Below are 18,151 nucleotides of genomic sequence, written 5' to 3'. Positions count from 1 at the left end.
CCGAAACTCGAACCTAGTTCCCCATTTGCAAAGTCTGCAGCTCTGGCTGTAATACCACATTCTCTGCCCTAAGTGCAACATATAATCAAGAGATCAACTGGATAAAAAAAATCAAGACAGTAAATAATTTAAAAGGGCTTTTGCGCTATTTGAAAGCTCAGAAAATGTGTCCTCATTTTAGTTTTTTACAACGCTAACCATAATTCTATGGAAATAAGAACCTCTCATTTTTAAAATTTTTAAAGGAAATACTTTAGGTATTACAGTTTTGATTACAACAAGAGGACGTCAGGCATGCCGCACTTTTCAATAAATATAGAATGTTAGCAATCTAGTTGTTCATTAGAATACTGTAGGGAGGCAGATGTCTGGGGTATGGACTTGGATAATTGAGGGCAGGGAGGAGGGTGGAGAGGCAACAAGATGACCATGCTGGGCAGGCAGGAGGGGCGGTGGCAGCACAATGTAGCATGGAGGGCAGGGTAAAGGGGGCGGGGGCAACAAACCAACCATGCAGGACATGCAAGAGAAGCTGTGGCAACATAACAGACCCTTGAGGGCACAAGGAAGAGGCAGTGGCAGTACAACCATACTTGCCAACAGACCCAATTCTGACAGGAGACTCCCGATCTTTTTAAACCCAAAACAAATTTATTTTATCTGTCTGCTGGCTAATATCTTCTCTTTTTCAATGGAAGTCAATGGGAAAAATCAATTTCCCAGAGTTTGTCCTCCAAAATCTCCCTCTTACCAAGCTGAAAATGTTGGCAAGTATGAAACTTTGGATCACTGAGGGCAGGGGGAATGGGGTAGGGATGTGGACTTGGATAACAGAGGGCAGGGGGGAGATGGGCAGAGACATTAAACTGACAGGGCAGGCATCAGGCGTTGCAGCAGCACAATACACCACACAGTGAAAGCGGGATGGCAGTCCAGCACAAAGGACCATGGAAAGAAATAGAGAAAGGACACGGCCATCCACATGGACAAGGGAGAGCACAGGGGAAAGATACAAGGGCAGCAAGCTGACCATACCGGACAGACAGGAGAGACAGTTGCAGCATAACAGATCATGAAGGGCAGGAGGGCAGGGGCAGGGGCATGACAATGGGCCTGACAAAACAGGGGGGGATAGGGGCCTGCACATGGAAAATGGAGGGAAGGGGTAGGGGGCCTGGGATGGAGCAGCAAGATGACCATGGATGGCAGGCGGGAAGGGCACTGGAAGTGCAACACACCATGGAGGGCAACAGTGAGACTATACTGGCATACACACAGACAATGTAGGGAAGGTGGGAGGGCTGTCTGGGGTCAGGGGCAGAAAGCTGCCCACACAGGGCTGGTGGAAGAGGCTGTGGTAGCACAGAAGGCCATGTATGGCAAGGGGAAGGGTTAGTGGAAACACAATGGCCAAAGTGGGCAAGGGGCAGGGGCATGCACAAAGAACCATGGAGGCCTGAAGGGATGGGTAAGGGCTGGACACAGGCACGAGAGGGCAGGGGAAAGGGCTTCACAGCCAACCATGCAGGGTGGTGTTAGAACCGGCTATTTCTGGTAGGCTAAGGCTGAGGCCAAAGCCAGGCAGAAACCACCATTCTAGTCAGGGCAAGGAAGTCACACGCCAAGATAACCCCTGCTCACCCTCTAGGTAGCTTGGCATGAGCAGTCTAGGCTAAACTCGGAGGCGATGTGTAAAGCATTTGCGTCAGCACACAACAGCGACAACATACTAGGCACACCACAAAAGAGACTCCACACAAGGTTATATTAAAATAACTTTAGTATTTGTCAAAACATATCAGATAGAAATCACACATGTACATTGTGCCAACTGGCACGGCAATATTCACAAGGGATTATTTACACAGGACAGGGCCACATGGGCCGCTGTCATAATCAGCACTTTTAGAAATAGAAATAGTACTTATAGAACTTAGAATAAAAATGTATAAAATCACTGTAACACAAAGTAACAGTTATAGATCACATCCAGTAACTACTGGGGACAGGTAAGTACCACCTACGTAACCCTAACCCCCTAGGAGACTGACACGCAGAGGACCAGGACCTCACTAGGACCACCTGTACTAAAAAGAACCACCTAAGTATCACACAGCATTTAGGGGTCTAAGCAAGAACACATTACCCATGATGTATGAACCACATTCAGAGGAGTAGTAAAGGAAAACCACCTAAGTATCACACAGCGTTTAGGGGTCTAAGAAAGAACACATTACCCATGATGCATAAATATACATTCAGAGGAGTAGTAAAGAGAAACACGTAATGTATAAACCTACACCTTCAGCGGTGTTAAGGATAAAGCACATGATGCAATAAAAATACATTCAGAGGTACCATAACAATACAGTAGCGCAAAAGTCACATGATCTCTAAAAACATTCAGAGGTGCAGGAATAAAACATGATGCAAGGAAATACATTCAGAGGTGCAATAACCATACAATTGCGCAAAAACTCACATAAGCCACCACCTGTGGCAGTCCCTAGGCCAACTGGCCTTGTTGGGGCTAGAACGCCCTGAGTCTCAATGTCAAGGGCCTAAACGATGCAGGGGCCCACTACTTGCTGGGCCCCTGGGAACACTCGCAAGGGCCTAAACGCTGCAGCTGGCACTAAGTGCTGCGCAGCTGTGACTGGCCGGGCACCTCTGTGCCATCTCTATCCCTCTCTGGGACTCCTTCTCCATCTTGCGCCTAAATGGTGCAGCTGCCCACTAATTGCTGGGCAGCTGGAGACTCTCGAAACTGCGCCAGGGCCCTCACTGACCCTTAGGCGCGAACTGCGCCCACGTTGGAGAAAAACTGACACGCTGTGGCAGGGCCTTCAGTAGCCCCTCTGGTGAATTGCGCCACAGCGGGGGGGAGCCACACAGGCTTCGGCATCAAGTCCTCTCTCTAGGGGCCTTTGAGCCTCTCTGGGCCCTACACATACGCTTGCAGGCTGGGGGGGGGCGGACACCGACAATATGCCCCGGCGCCCCCCCAACTAAAAAGGGGCCAAACGTTGGAGCCACACAGGCTCTGGGCATCACATGCCCCACATGTAGCCACACAGGCTCTGCACCCACGGTGGTTCGACCCACTGCCATTCGGGGCCGCCCTTTCTCAGTGCCACGAAGCGGCACCAACCTACAGTCGTGCGGGCCCTCAAGAGCCCCTCGCGGGCTCTGCAACCGCGGTGGGGCGACCCACTGCCATTCGGGCCGCCCTTCACTCAGTGCCACGGCCGGAACCGCACGGAGCTTCCCCCCCCTCAGCCCTTCACTCACCGGGGCTTCTGTGCGGCGGGGGCGGGCTCGGCGGTGTCTGAGGAGCTCCTGCTCCTCGCAGACTCTCCTCGCGTTGCCCGGTCCCCCGTCTCGGGACCGGGACCCAGGGTGGAGCCAGCAAGGCTCCCGGAGTCAGTCTCCTCTCGCGGGGGCGAAGGCGGGGCTCTCCCGGTCACATGGGAGCCTCGCAGCTCCCGCGCCGGACTTCTCTCTCTCGGCAGGGCTCCCTCGGCACACGGGAGCCTTGTCACCCGGCAGCCACGTTCCTTCCTCGCTGCCTCTTCTCCTCGGGGCTCCCTCAGCCGAGAGGAGCCCCGCGAACGGCCGCCATCTCCCGGGGGTCTTCCACTCCACCTTCTCCAGCTTCCAGGAGCCAGCCAACCACAGCGCGGCTCCTGAACCAGGCCCCCCTCGAAGGACCAATCAGAGCACGGCTCTCTTCGGGTCTCGACCAATCCGGTCGCGGCCCCTTCGTGGTTGCTTTTCTTCCGCGGGAAAATCGAGGTGGGCACTCGTAATTACTAAAACAAATACGGGCATGAAACCTCAGCGCGTCCAGCGCTACCAGCGGGCATAAAGCGCTCCTCAGCGCTAGAAAAGTCAAGAGAAAGCGCTCTCAAGCGCTTGGGGGAAATGAAGCGCTCCAAAGTGCTAGACAACAGGCAGAGCACTCCCAGGCGCTCAGGGGGAAGCGCAGCGCCTCCAGGCGCTAGAAATACCGCTCCAGCGCTCTCCCCAGGAAAATGCAGCTCCTCCATGCTGCAACGGTCCCAGAGCTTCCCAGGGTGGGGCAAAGCCAAGTCCCCCCATCAGCCCAGGCAGGGCAGAGGGGTCCCCCAGGAGTCCAGGTATCCAGGCATCCAGGGGCTGGGCAGCGCCCACCCCTGGTAGATTCAAGTCAGCTTCAAGAGCAAGAACAAGAACATTTTGGAAGGGGACACAGCCCCTTCTTATACACAGAAAAGGCTTTGAAGTCTTTTGAAGTCTTTGTGTAAGCGAGCCCTAAGCCCTGGGTGTATCTGGTTTCCCTCTCCTGTCAGCCTCAGGTCAGAGGTGACAGTGGGCCATCAGGAGGGAGAGCCAGCATGGTGGGCCGACAGGCACAGCCTGGCACCACCAGCCACTCTTTCCTCCCATCCCGGACAGCAGATGGGGGCCTTTCATCTACCGCTGACTCAGACCCCCTCCTCCGGGGCCCTGCAGACCCCATCCTACTCAAAACAGACAGTCCATCCACCAGCAGGCCCAGGCACTCCTGGGCCAGGCTCCTCAGCCAATCACGTGCCAGCAGACTCACTACACAATTATGCCAACTTCTAAAAGTGGCGCTTCTAGACTAGACACAGCCATGCCGCATATACCATTCTGCAGCATTCGTTCTCACAAGTTCACACATATCAAACTCGACCCTGCACTCCCCACGCATCAGGAATCTACCATGGGCATACATATTCCCCATTCATCCCTATGGGAGGGCAGGTCACTCACCACACATACACAGAGAGCACACGCACTTTACACTGTACCACAGTGAAAAAGTGCGCAGAGGCCTACAAATCACCAGCCCAGGTTCCAAAAACAGGGGTGAACCTGCCCAAAGGACCGGGTCCAACAGGTGGGCAGAAGGAGAAGATGCAGCACAACAGAGCATGAAGAGCAGAAGGGAGTGGGGGCAAAATGAACCATTGAGGACAGGAGGGAGGGAATAGGGGCATGGAACTTGGACAGACAGGGCGGAGGTGGCAGGGACAGGCGGCAGTCATCTGACCATGTTAGGCAGGAGGGAGGGGCAATGACAGCTCAACAGAACACTCAGAGCCGATAAGAAGGGCAGAGGCAGGTCCATGGAACATGGTGAGCAAAAAAGCAGGGAGCAGGGGTAAGCACACAGACATGAAAGGGTAGGGGAAGGAGGGTAGGAACAGCAAGCTAAGCACAGAGGCTAAGGCGGGGGGCAATGGTGGGACATAGCATTAGGCAATGGAGAGGAAGAGGAGTGGGCAAGGACATCAAGTTAAATAGAGGACAGTGGCAGCATATCGGACAATGCAGGGCAGGAGGGAGGAGACTGGTGCATATACTTGGCCAACAGATGATAGGGAGGATGTGGATGGGGTAGCAAGCTAACTGTTCATGGCAGGCGGGAAGGACAGTAGCAGAACAACAGCCACACAGGGCTGTAATGAGTGAGTGGGGCATGTACTTGGACAATGGATGGCAAGGAGGAGAGGGGCAGGTGGAACAAGGTTGGGTGGGGCAGCACAAAGCCAGGCCAGGCACTGCATCCAGCTCCCTCCTCTGTGCATTGCAAAGGGCATTTTACATAAAACTAGAAGTTCACAGAAAAAAAACTAATCTTACAGGGACGTTATAGTTAGGTTCAGATTTTACACGTACAAAACCATAGTTATTTCAAGTAACTATACCTCATGACCTAAGGTATCTAAGATTTGCACCATCACCAAGTACTGTTAACTACCCCAGATTTTAAGTCACTCATGACTTTTTCTATGACATTATTGATAATATCACTGTAGCATTTGCAGGGAAATTATAAATGAAAAAACTTTGCATGTTAAGTGCATGAGTTATAGTTACCTTAGGGCATGAATTATAGTTACTTGAAATAACTCTAACTATAACAGCTGAATTTTTATGGACTTGTGTGCGTAAAATCTGAACCTAACTATAACATCCCTGTAATCTTTGTTTTCTTAGTGAATATATACACATGCACACACACAGCAGTTAAGTGTGCTAAAATCATAAGAAACAAACAAAGATTTTCAGCTGCTATACGTCCATTCTGTTCAATTGATGGGAAAATGACTATCCTTTACAATATCCGAAGCTGGCTTGCTGATATGTACTTAATCGCAGTCAATGTGCAAGAGTAAAATTAGTCACAACAATGGCATGTTTCTCTGCTGTACAGTTCAGATGTAAAAATCTCCATGCACTGTACTTGCACATCAATTATGATCATCATAATCACGGTTGTTAAGCCAAATGTTCATTATTGTCAGGATTCTGGTGACAGTAGATCCAATCACTGGGTGCAATGGGCAGAGCAGACACAGTTCCACCCAAGTTTCTGCAGACATAGTTGTGCCACATTAAATCCATGATAGCTTTCACATCCCACTCCATTGCAAGAGCTGTAGACGGTAAAGGTCAACTTTATGTACTGTGTAATATGCTAAGGCACTTCAAATTAGGTCTTTGGAGTGCTAAACTCTGTCAACAATACATATTTGAGCTTTCCAGAAAACAAGTATGTACCTTTAGAATTGAATTTTATTTGAAACACAGATGTAAATAAGCATTGGCAAAGCTAACAGGTCTAGCCTTAACATGCTGGTGCATTGATTATCTTAATTTTTTTTACTGGAAGCATAGAAAAAGAAAACATAACGCCACCTACTTGTGGTCACCATATGCTTGCAATACACATTTTAACTTTCAAAAACATCCATTGAAATCGCGGTTTCCTAGTGATGTTTAAAAAAGAGCTTTTCAGTTTTGCCAGGCATTTTACTATTATTTTTTGTGAAGGCGAAACCAATAAATAATCACTCAGAGAAGCAAACAAGATGATAACAGCAACACCATCATAGAGCCCCTTAAACACATTATAACAGTAACTTTAAAAAGTAGACAGAAAATAAATCACCTTCTAACTGGGCACCCAAAATGCAGGCAAATTAAACATCTTTAAAGACATTAAAAAACGAAAATTAAAAAGCACACTTTGAAAGAGCTTTGTGACTGAAGAGAAAGGTACTATTTTTAATTGGATGTGAGCAAGATGCACAAGCTTAAGTGAAGGGAGCCTATGAGTAAAGTGGGCTCACCCATTGACCCATGCTCTATGCTGTGGAGAGCAGAATTAAAATGTGAATGGCAATTCAACAGACCAATGGATGACTCCTGCTGACCAAAAGCCCCACTATGTGTTATATTATGTATTATTATTTTTTAGAAAACAATTCTCTGTTAATACAGCAAAAGGTGCCTCTAAGCCATCAAAACGGTATTTGAAAGTTTCACATGTAAGAATATCAAGATAACCAAAAATAAACATACTGCCATTTGAGTAATTTGTTTGACCTTCGGATTCATAATGGTATACGGAATTGTATCAACTGTGATTCAGAGCAAAACCTAATTTCTGTGTTTTTTTTTCTCTTTGGCTCTTTGTAGGTAATGGCTATTGCTGATCAGTGGGCTTTGCCGTGGTATGAATTGATCACGTCGCAACAGCACATAAAATAATGAAGCGGTTTAACAGTAATGTATGAATGAAACAAATGTTCCACAGATGTTGAAAGGTGTCCTGGCACTGATACGAACATGTGCACAGGATGGACAAGAAGCTAGATATAGGTGTTAAAGAGCAAGTATTTAGATGTTTTCTACAGAGGAAGTGATTTTGTGTGGATCACAGATCTAGGCAGAGATTTCCCAGCATCACAAACAAAGAAAGACAGAGAGTTCCAAAGATTGTCAGTGACAACCGGAAATGACCAACCTCTGTTGCAAGTACAACAATATTCAGGACTGGCCCTCGTTACAATTGACCTGGAGTTCATGAATTAACCAAAAGCTGCTCTTTACCTACAAAGAGCCAATGAAGACTTAGGGGTCTATTAGAATAGTGGGCGGATCGCCAAAGCCCGGTGGTGATCCGCCCGCCCACCATTTCCCCCGCCATATTACGATAGCGGGGGGACCCCGGCGGACGTAAGACCGTCCGCTGGTTTTCCACCCATGGACGAGTCAACTGGGCGGAAAAGGGGCTCAATATGGTGGCATATTAAAATGCATGCGGAGATGTGCCTTTCCAAGGTGGCGTTGCCGCCATGGAAAGGTATGCAGATTCTGCATGTGGGGGCCCGTTGTAGTCCCCCAGCGTGTTGGGGTGTGGGGTGCACAAGGGGGGTACCTACATTGGCGTGAAAATGGTGGCAGGCACCGCGCGGTGCCTGTCACCTTGTGCATGCCAATGCACAAGGTGCATCCACTGCATTGTGGCGAGCGGTGCTGTGAGCACCACCCACCACAAAGTTGTGGATGGGGGATGCCACCACCACCGTGGAGGTGGCATCCTAATTTCCAATGCGGGACTGCGGCATCACTGGCGGCCGGTCCCAGTACCACTAGGGTGGCAGGTGGACTAAAGTTCGCCCGTAATCCTATTAGACCCCTCAGGAATGATATTTTGCTCTCAATCAAAGTTGAAACAATTCTGGTTGTTCGTATCAGGTCCTGGACACCATTTGGAAATTCTTATTTTTCCTGAAATTCATAGCATTTGGTCTAACTTTGTTATTCATGGAGAAGGAAGTGCTTATTGAGTTGTTTGAATGACGTCGGCATTTAAAAGGTTAATATCACTATAATTTATTTGGGAAGAGATGCTGAAGAGAACCCTCTTTCCACCATTTGCATCAACTAACTCAATTCAAAGAAACCGTCTAAAATGCCAGATTTAACAAATTACACAAGGAACTGATTCAACGAGGTCCTTAGATAACTGTACATCTTTCAGTGCAACTGTTTCCAAACCTGCTTATGTTTCAAAGAAGATTGGGTAAACAAACTGCCCAAAAAACACGAAGTAGACAGCGATTATCTTTGGAATAACTGGATGTTCTCCCAACAGGTCAGCGATGAAATATATGTCTTTTGAAAGCTTTTATCCGGAAAAAGAAAATGTATTTAAATTTTTGCTAGTGCTAAATTTGAGCGGGTGGTTGCAGGTGGCTCCCAACGGAACTCATTTTTGGGAAAAAGGGGAAAAGAAGGAGGAAGAGAAATACAGGAAAAAACGTGACAAATAAGAAATCAAGGATGAAAAGAACATAAAAGAGTGAGGTAATGAGGCAGGAGGTGTTTGTCTGGTGGTGGATAAAAGAGGCACAAGGTGAAATCAAGACTGCGCAGCCTTAGTAGTCAGCATCCCTGATATCCAACAGCTCTGGCTGCTCTGGCTGAGGGCTTCCGAGCAAAACTTAAGGTGCTGGAACTTAGTCTTTTCCGTATTAAGCACTGTTTTTGCAGACTCGTCCACCAACATCACCCCTAACTGACACATCTTGGGATCAGTCCAGAGGCCCTGCAGAGCATCCTGATGGCAGATTCAAGGTGTGGTCTGCAGGACTTCTCCCTGTTCTGCACTTCTGCCCCTAAGTAATCTTGCCAAACTGGCTCCTTCCCTTCAAAACCTCTGAAGTAGCCACTAATGCAATGAGTTCTGCCTTTTTTCTATTGTCCATGTGAAAAGGGCATGCCCAGGCTTGACAGTGATTGTCAGCTAATCACCCTATACAGATTTCTTCTCCACCTCCTGCTTCTACCAAGAGAAGTGTAACCCCACCCAAAATGCCCTGGGAAGAGGGTTGAGCTGCCAGCTAGCCACCACAGTAAATAGCTTGCTCCGGCAGCATAGATTAAAAGCCTCAAGCTCACATGGGCACAGGACAATACTGCAGGAAGCATGAGGGAGCGCAGATAAATAGCCAAATTAATAATTAATGTATACTTGGGACCCTTTTAAAATAGAAAAAGCAATGTTAGTCACCCTTGTGAGTTGAGCCAATGCAAAATTGGATTTTATGCAGTTTGTAAGTGCAAATACAGCGAAGCGCTACAGTATTACACTCTTGCTTCCTTATACCTCCAGTGAACCTGACATCCTCTTCAATCTCTTGATGGAAATTTAAAATTTGTTTACATAAAACAAATTATCTGTATAAAAGAGATATGACTAATATCACGTTAGATGCATTGCTTCAGCATGAATCTTTCAAAAAGAGGAAAATCCCTTATTTCCCTTTTTAATGGGGCAAAAACACTTAACTTGTGTAAAAAATATAGAGATGAAATTCATAAAATTACTAATATTGCCATAGTCCAACGGAACCATGAGCTGAATGTAATACAGCTGTATAATTTAATATCCACTTCTGCTCCTACCTCTTTGTACTTTGGTAGTGGTGTAGATGAAGGGGGAGGTCAGCCCCCCACCTGTAAATGTCTGGCCCCTCCTCAACCCCTTGTGCCCACCACCAGCAACAGCCGCAACCAGCATAAACAGACTTTGCCCTCACAGCCTGGGAACAGTGATGTTGTTCCTGTTAAAATTTCATATTTTACTCTTGCATTCGCAAGGAGTATTTGCTTTTTCAAAGATGGTGTGTTTCTGCAGTTTTTTCATGCAACATATTACTCAAATATATAGCATGTAGTGTGAACAGTAGGGGTGCACGAAATATTCCTTTCTGCCAGTGGAATTGCCAGAATTTTGGTGACTTTGCATTACTCCGGTAACTCGGAACTCCAGCCAAATTCTGATTTTTTTCCTCGTGTACACTCCAAAACAGTGAGTTGGCAAGTGGAAGCAAGATTTTTGGTTGCTACGAGGACATCCGGTGAGATTTTTCTAACACTGGTTGTTACTGGCGGTCACAACCATTCACGGTCAGAAGAGTGATGCTCAAGTAAAAAAATCTACTCAAGCAGCAACTTGAGGAGCTGCGGCATCTGGCGCACCATGTGGTGCTGTTTGTGCTGATTTGTCAGTGTGGAACGTTCTCCCTATACTAAATTACAGCGCAAGCAGCATGACATGGCTGTTTCTGCCCATTGACACAACTCCGCGGAATCTCGCTGAGATTTTTTGTAACTCTGCAGAATTCTTTGGTGTCAAATTCCACAAGTGGCGCCCCCCCCCCTCTCCCCCCTAGTGAAGAGTTGCTCTTATAAAACTATGTCAGTTCAGATAGTGGGTGGGACATGATTGAGAGTTGTGGAGTTCAGGCTGAACACAGTGTACACTTCTCACAGTGCCTGTCAGTGGATTATAAAGGGGTTTGGAATACATGCTCATCCGAAACTTGGACCCTCTGCACAGCACACAGAACAATGCTTAGGTGTGCCAATTACAATTGTGATTAAATTCGAAAGTGTGTGAAGGAAGTACATAGCTGTCAATATATTGAAAAGTTGAAAGTTAAAGAAAATGCAGTGTGCACAAGTGAGCGGGTGCATTGTGTGTGTGGGGGGATTGCTGAAAGAGTTGCAAGGAAGTAAATGCTGGAAAGAGTTAAAAGAGGACACTGAAAATGAAAGAAATAAGGTGTGAAATAAGCAGATTGAGTGTTTCAGAAAGATATGAGGATAAAACAACCATAAATCTCTCACAAGGAGAGTGGTGGAAAGAGAAAGGTAGAGACTGATACACTCCAAAGACCTTGCCCCTTCCACTGACCATAGCAATGTAATTCACAGTCTGAGTAAAAAAGTTTATATACATATGTATACATATTCATAATCACCTATTGTAGGAGGCCTTAAAAATCATGTCTAGAGATGCCATTGCATTTTGGAGGGAAAATGCAAGCCATAACAGCATGCATCTTCAAATCTTGTGGTACACAATGCCACTTTGTAAGTTTGGTCACCAAACTATAAATGTGCCTTCAGGGCCACATAGCGGATTAATCGCCACCCATATACCCTCCTCTATATTGAACCTTTCTTACAGAAACCCACTGATTTTCTATTACCATCCAACTTTAAATCAGGTCCTACATGTCTTCTCAAGGTCCTCGTTTACCTGGGTATTCTACAAATTGGTCAATAGCTACAAGCATGCAACCATCTGAGCGGGTTGTTCCCCAGCATATAAACAGCTGCCACAGAAGTCACAGATATGTCTGTCCCTGGAAGTCTTCCACAGTGGAGAAAGTCCTTAAAGAGTGGAGAGTGAAGCCAGCAGTTGAAATATCTCATCAGGTTTTTCTTTAGTACACATTTCATTTAATATATAGAAGCATGGAGCCATTCTCTTATTTTGCTCAGCCTGTCTTGTTCTTGTTGAAAGTGGGCTGAATAAGGTTCTCATAAGAGAATGACTGTGATGGTTGCACCTAATCCGATCACTAAAGACTTCTCCAAGTCTCCCCTCTTACCAACATTTCTAGGAACTACTATCCACGGTGTTACATGCATGTAACTGATTTGGCATCGCAATGAATGCCCTAATGCGCGATTCGATTGTCAATATAACAAAAATGAAAAACCAAACTTTATCATTAAAGTAATTAAAATGTGAATTTACATCAAAATCTGGATTCTTTTTTTTTGCCTCAACTTGCATTAATATTGACATGGTTTAGTTGACGAAAATTAATTAGTACCTTACTACTTTTCCACTTCTCTTGGTATTCTTCTCGAAAATACAAGGTTCCAAACGGGTTTGGTCCATACTCCGTTGTTGAATGAACTGATGGCTCATACGGTTTGTCTTTGTGACTGATGCAAACTTTGATGAAGCTGAAGATGAAATGAATACAAAATACATCATATTGAGCTAGATGAGTAAGTGATATACAGTTATATGTTACTTTTTGAGTTCAGAGTGAATGAGAAAAAATAACAAACCCAAAAACATTTATCCTAACAGTGAATGAGCATGTTCATTTCCTCCAGTACTATAAGAATATCTAGTGCTGCATCTTATGACGGGATGAGAGACCACTGTGTTAGAACACACAACACAATACTAGAAGTAAAAGCACGCTTAAGATACCTCATATGATATGTCAGATCGTTAATACTTTCAATAATTGAAATGCATTTTAAACTGCTCACAAATCGAATGGAGCACACAAACATCTAGAGGAGATGCACTCAGGCTAAGGCTATTCAATTGTATGCACTTGTTAGACTTAGCCCTTTTGACAGGTGTATCCCTAAACTGTTAGCCTTTTGCCTCCTGTTTTACTGACCCTGTTTTCGTTGGTTATAGGATCTGGGTACTTTACCACTGCTGATCACTGCTTAAGTGCATATGCTTTCTGTATAAATTGTGATATGATTGGTTATCCATGATTGGCATATTTGATTTACTGGCAAGTCCTTAGTAAAGTCCATGGTGTGTGCCAGGGCCTGTAAATAAAACGGTACTAGTGGGCATGCAGCACTGGCTGTGCCACCCACATTATTAGCTCAGACTGACTACTGAAGTGTCTGCAAGCACAGTTTGTAGCTGCTATTTTGTCCTGGCCAGTGCACCCCCTTGCCAGGCCCAAACCTTACCGTTCCTTACATGGAAGGCATCCCTAAGGTATGCCCAAGGTAGCCCCATAGGAAGGGTGAAGTGTGTGTGAAAGGTAGGACATGCACAAGTGTGTGTGACATGTCCTGATAGTGAAATACTGTGTGTTTCGTTTTTACTATTGAAAGGCTATCTGTTACATAGGCTTATCATTGGGGTTGCATTGTAACATTTTTACCTGTGTAACTTGCAATAGGGACAAGATAGGAAAATGAAGTTTGGACTCTGAATTTATTAACGCACCTTTTGGTGAAGGTGGTTTTTAAATCCTACGTTTGAAAATGCCACTTTATAAAGTGAGCATTTTCTTACTTTACCATTCTGTGTGACTCTGGCTGTTTGTGTATTCAGTGTCTGGTGTGTGAGTGATAGGAGCTGAGATGTGCATTCACTCTAGATAGCCACGGGGGGGGAGGGGCTGAGTTGTGCACTGCCTTGCCTGGGTGACTCATTGCAGGGCTGAATAGATCTGGTCTGCATTTAGAGTGGTGGGAGGAGTTTTGCTTACACCTGAATAGGCTGTGTCTCATTTTGCACAATGCTGTCTCTGTCCTCTGTGGTCATGCTGTACCACAGAGAACAGGACTGTTTTGTACTAAGTTCACAGTCCCTTGCCACAGAGAACCAATACATTTTGGGGTATAAGTATTACACGTTCAAACCCAGGACTTTGGATTACTTCAAGGAGCAAGAGGATCCTGCCAGGAAGAAGAGTGGAAGGACTGTGTGAGGAGCGCTGCCTTTTCTGAATGAGGGGTGGGTTGGCCTGCATGTGCTGCTCCTGTCTGTGGTAGAGGAAAAGGACTGACTCTTTTTACCATGCTGTTGTATCCTGCTTGTGAAGGACTCTCCAAGGGCTTGTGTGTGCTGACCTCCTGTTGGAAATGTCAGGGACATAAAAGATTTCAGGAAAGATCGTGGCTGGATCTAAGAGGAACCTGCCTGGGGGAGAGCGGAAGAGCTGTGTGAGGGGTGGGACGGCCTAGAGTTGCTTCTCCTGCCTAGGGCCAAGAAGAAAGGACTAGACTGTCCTTACAACCGGTTTCAAAAACAGCGTGTGGTGAGCACTTTATTGTTTTTTTACATGCCAAGAGAACCTGCTGGTGCTTTTTGCTGTGCTGGAAGTGCCTAGCGCTAAAGTGGTGGAGATTTCCTGGTGCTGGGTGCTTGGGAATGTCCTGGTGTGTTTCAGTCCCCTCCTTTCTTGGGGGAAGACTGCCTTGGCCCAAATTGCAGGGCCGACCTCCGCTGCAGACACTTCAAATGGAGCACGGCCGGCGCCATGGAGTCCCCAGGATCTTCAGGTCAAATGAGCGGCTGCCCGGAGCACCTGGTTGCTGAGCAACCACAAGGGAAGCCGCAAGAAGGAAGCCCTCCCCGTAGCCACTCGCACGTTGCCGTAGCAAACCGATCCATGAGCGGGGCGCGACTGGTGGTGGGCAGCATTGCCCCAGCGAAGAACACAGGCGGTCCCCAATGCTGTGAGAACCGTTCCCAACCTAAGGAGTTCTGTGCTTGCGGGCCTGAGACCCGTGGGGCTCCTGGTATCCCTGGGACCTGCAATATCCTGAGGGCTGCAGTGGTGAATGTGTCACTCTAGCTAGCGGGTGGATTGGGCCCTGCAGATTGTTCCTGTACAGAGGAGGCCCGTTGGCGGAGCTGTATGAAAAACAGAGTCAGCAGTGCTGCCACTGTGAAGAGATGGCAGCCACAAACCTCACCAGAAGCCTGGTCGTTGTAGGGCACGGGCCTGATCGAGCTGCCTCATTCTTTACATCGTGGCTGCACTGCACTTGAGGGCAGCTGTAATTAAGTGGCCATTCTGCCTGCGGGGGACCAAGAGAGGTGTCCTCACTGGCGTGGCAGAGCGTTTCTGTCCCCCCTTGCTGCTTTGGGGGCACATGAGAGAAAAGAGAGCAGGCTTGGGTGGCAGTCCTCGACAGAGGTCTTGTTCCTGCAATTACCACCTAGCCCATACAGTAAACGTAGAAGAGCTGTGGCTGTAGAATGAAATTGTAAGTGCTGATTTGGGGAACCTAAATACCCAGTGAGTTAGGTGTACACTAAATGATGTGTGCCCTAGTGACTATCTGATCCCTGCATGGTGATGTGGTTTTTATGATGATTCATGACACGCGCAACTTATAAGTGGTATTGGCTTTATTGCACTAACTGTAATGTTAGGCATACTATTATCAGTGTAGTGTTCATGGCATGTGCCCTTATAGGAGTATTTACTTTAGTGCTCTGTGAGGTTTATGATCATTTCCTCATGGCAGGGTGAATGTTGGATTATGTATTCCATGATTGATGTGATTATGGTCTAATATGATATACATAACATGCAAAGTGATTCATGGTCTCTATATTTATGACATGGGCAATATATATGTCTACATATTAGTGCCCTACATGGGATTGTATGACAAGCGCCTAGTGCAGCACTGATTTATGTGATTTGTGGAAACTAATGAATTTTTGAGATATGGTACAAAGGATATATTGTTACATAACCTGGTGTGGAGTCTCTTCTGTGGTGTGCCTAGTGAGTCACTGGTGTGAGTGGGTGTTGCGCAAATGCCTTACACACTGCCTGTGTGATAAGCATGACTGCATTGCCAAGCTACCAAGGGGGTGAGGATGGGCTATCTTAGGTGTGTAACTCCCTTACCCTGACTAGACTGGTGGGTTCTGCCTGGCTTAGGTGCATACCCTAGCCAACCAGAAACTTCAACTAACCAGAAATTTCTAACAGCACTCAAGTGTACCCACCATCATAAAATAGAAGGAAAAATTGATATCATTTTTATCGGCTTTGATTAAAACCATTCAACAGTACACAAATGTAAAGAATGCAGTCTCCAGCATTTAAGCTAAATAAAAATAGTGTATAAGTTAATACGTTAAACATTTTTATCAGTATCATGCCTACAAAAGTACTCTTTGAGGTTTTAAAAAAAGTTTACAGACCTTGAAAACCTTGATAAATGCCCCTAGTTATATCCAAAGAACCAATGATCCCTACATGGCCCATCATCACATCACCCCAGAAGAAACGGCTGCCACCATGAAGTCCATCCACTCCAGGACCCATCGGAACCCTGCCCCCACCATACCTAACTCCAGAGGACTGTAACCTATCAGAGTTATGCCCACACCCATTCTGAATGCCTCCATCTCTTTTGTTGCATTTCAAGAAGCTTGGAAACATGCAACTGTCCTCCATAACTGAAGAAACCCTCCTTGGGCCCTTCAACACTCACCATCTACAGATTGATCTCCCTGACCATTCCCAGCCAAGGTCTTACAGAAAATCATTAAGCGATGCCTCACTGAACACCTCAACGACCACCAACTCATCAACATCACTACGTATGGTTTCAGACCCAACCTCAGCACTGAAAATGCCCTCGTCACCACAATGGATGACGTCTGCATGACTATGTACAGAGGAGAGATGATGGCCATCATTCTCTTGAACCTCTCTGCAACATTAGACACAGTCTCCCACCTAATCCTCAACCACTGCCTACACAACATCAAAGTCGAACGATAGACAGTCCGATGGACTGCTCCTTCCTGACTGCAAGAACCCAATCAGTCAGCCTGGCATCATACAATTCGGACGACCAACGACCTCATCTGCAGAGTTCCGCAAGGTTCCTCCCAGAGGCCAACCCCTCTTTAACACATACATGATTCCTCCAGCTTATATAGATAAGCATACAATTCACAGAAATCACCACATATTTCATTATATAAGTTGCTTCCACTACATTCAGTTTTCAACTTAGTTCTCGTTTGAGCTCCTTTTTCATTTCTTCCGAGAAATAAAATTATTCATTTACTTTATATTTAAAAGAAATAAGATCATTTGTGAAGTATTGATGATAATAGAATCTGGCAGCTAAATTTGTCTCTGTGGCAGTGTGTATTTTACCAACATAGGGGCATATTGCGATTGCGGAAGGACCGCCACCGCCAGCCATGCGGTGGCTGTCCTTCCGCAATCGGACAACGATTTGCACCCGCCACATTACGATGGCGGGAGAAATCATGTTTGCACCGCGGCAGATGCAAAGACCATCCGCCTCGAAACCACCACAGGCAATCGTTTCGATTACCTGGCGGAGCGGTCTGCATCCATGAAATGGTGGCGGTGCCTGGCAGGCACTATCCGCAAAATCATGATGCTGTCTCCAGCCAGCCTTTCCATGGTGGGTAAACCGCCATTGAAAGGCTAGTGTTGAGGGGAGGTGTGGGTGCACTGGGGTGGGTACCCACGGTACGCCCCTACATTTCACTGCACCAGGTGGCAGGCACCGTGTGGTGCCTGCCACTTAGTGCAGTGAAATGCACAGCATGCTATTTTAACTTTGCTGCAATGTTAAAATACAAAATGCGAACGCTATGGTGGCGGTCGCATCCTGATTTGTTGTGCCGAACTGCCGCATGTATTGATGGTCCTGGTCACCACCACGATTGCGTCTGCCGTCCGCCATCGTAATCGGCCCCATAGTTAGGAAATGTAGTGTCAGGCAAGTAGCAATAATTCAGACGGACGGTGAGTGTTAGAATTTAGTGTGGTAATGTTATATGCAGACATCTCTTAAGAGTTGTGTAGGTTGTAGGTAGGCAGTGGCTTTGTTCTGACACTGGATGGGTCAACTAGCTAGTTTTAAAGGGCGCATTAGTTAAACTGGAAAAACTCAGTGATATTTTTGGGATCTATACGGC

General features: G+C 46.6%; 1 protein-coding gene across 2 annotated transcripts in view; it reads right to left on the bottom strand.

Annotated features, from left to right (window-relative positions):
* Nucleotides 1-18,151, bottom strand: part of SPATA17 (spermatogenesis associated 17) — a 705,361-nt gene that overhangs the window by 192,476 nt on the left and 494,734 nt on the right. For both annotated transcript variants that reach the window (XM_078647122.1, XM_078647123.1), the window contains exon 9: nucleotides 12,495-12,630. In XM_078647122.1, coding sequence (XP_078503248.1) covers nucleotides 12,495-12,630 — 136 coding nt within the window. The remainder of the gene's footprint in view (nucleotides 1-12,494; nucleotides 12,631-18,151) is intronic.

The sequence above is a fragment of the Lissotriton helveticus genome, chromosome 6 (genome assembly GCF_964261635.1).
Source record: "Lissotriton helveticus chromosome 6, aLisHel1.1, whole genome shotgun sequence".
NCBI classification, from domain to species: Eukaryota; Metazoa; Chordata; class Amphibia; order Caudata; family Salamandridae; genus Lissotriton; species Lissotriton helveticus.
The sequence above is the reverse complement of the archived record's forward strand: the minus strand, read 5'-3'. Positions and strand labels throughout refer to the sequence as shown.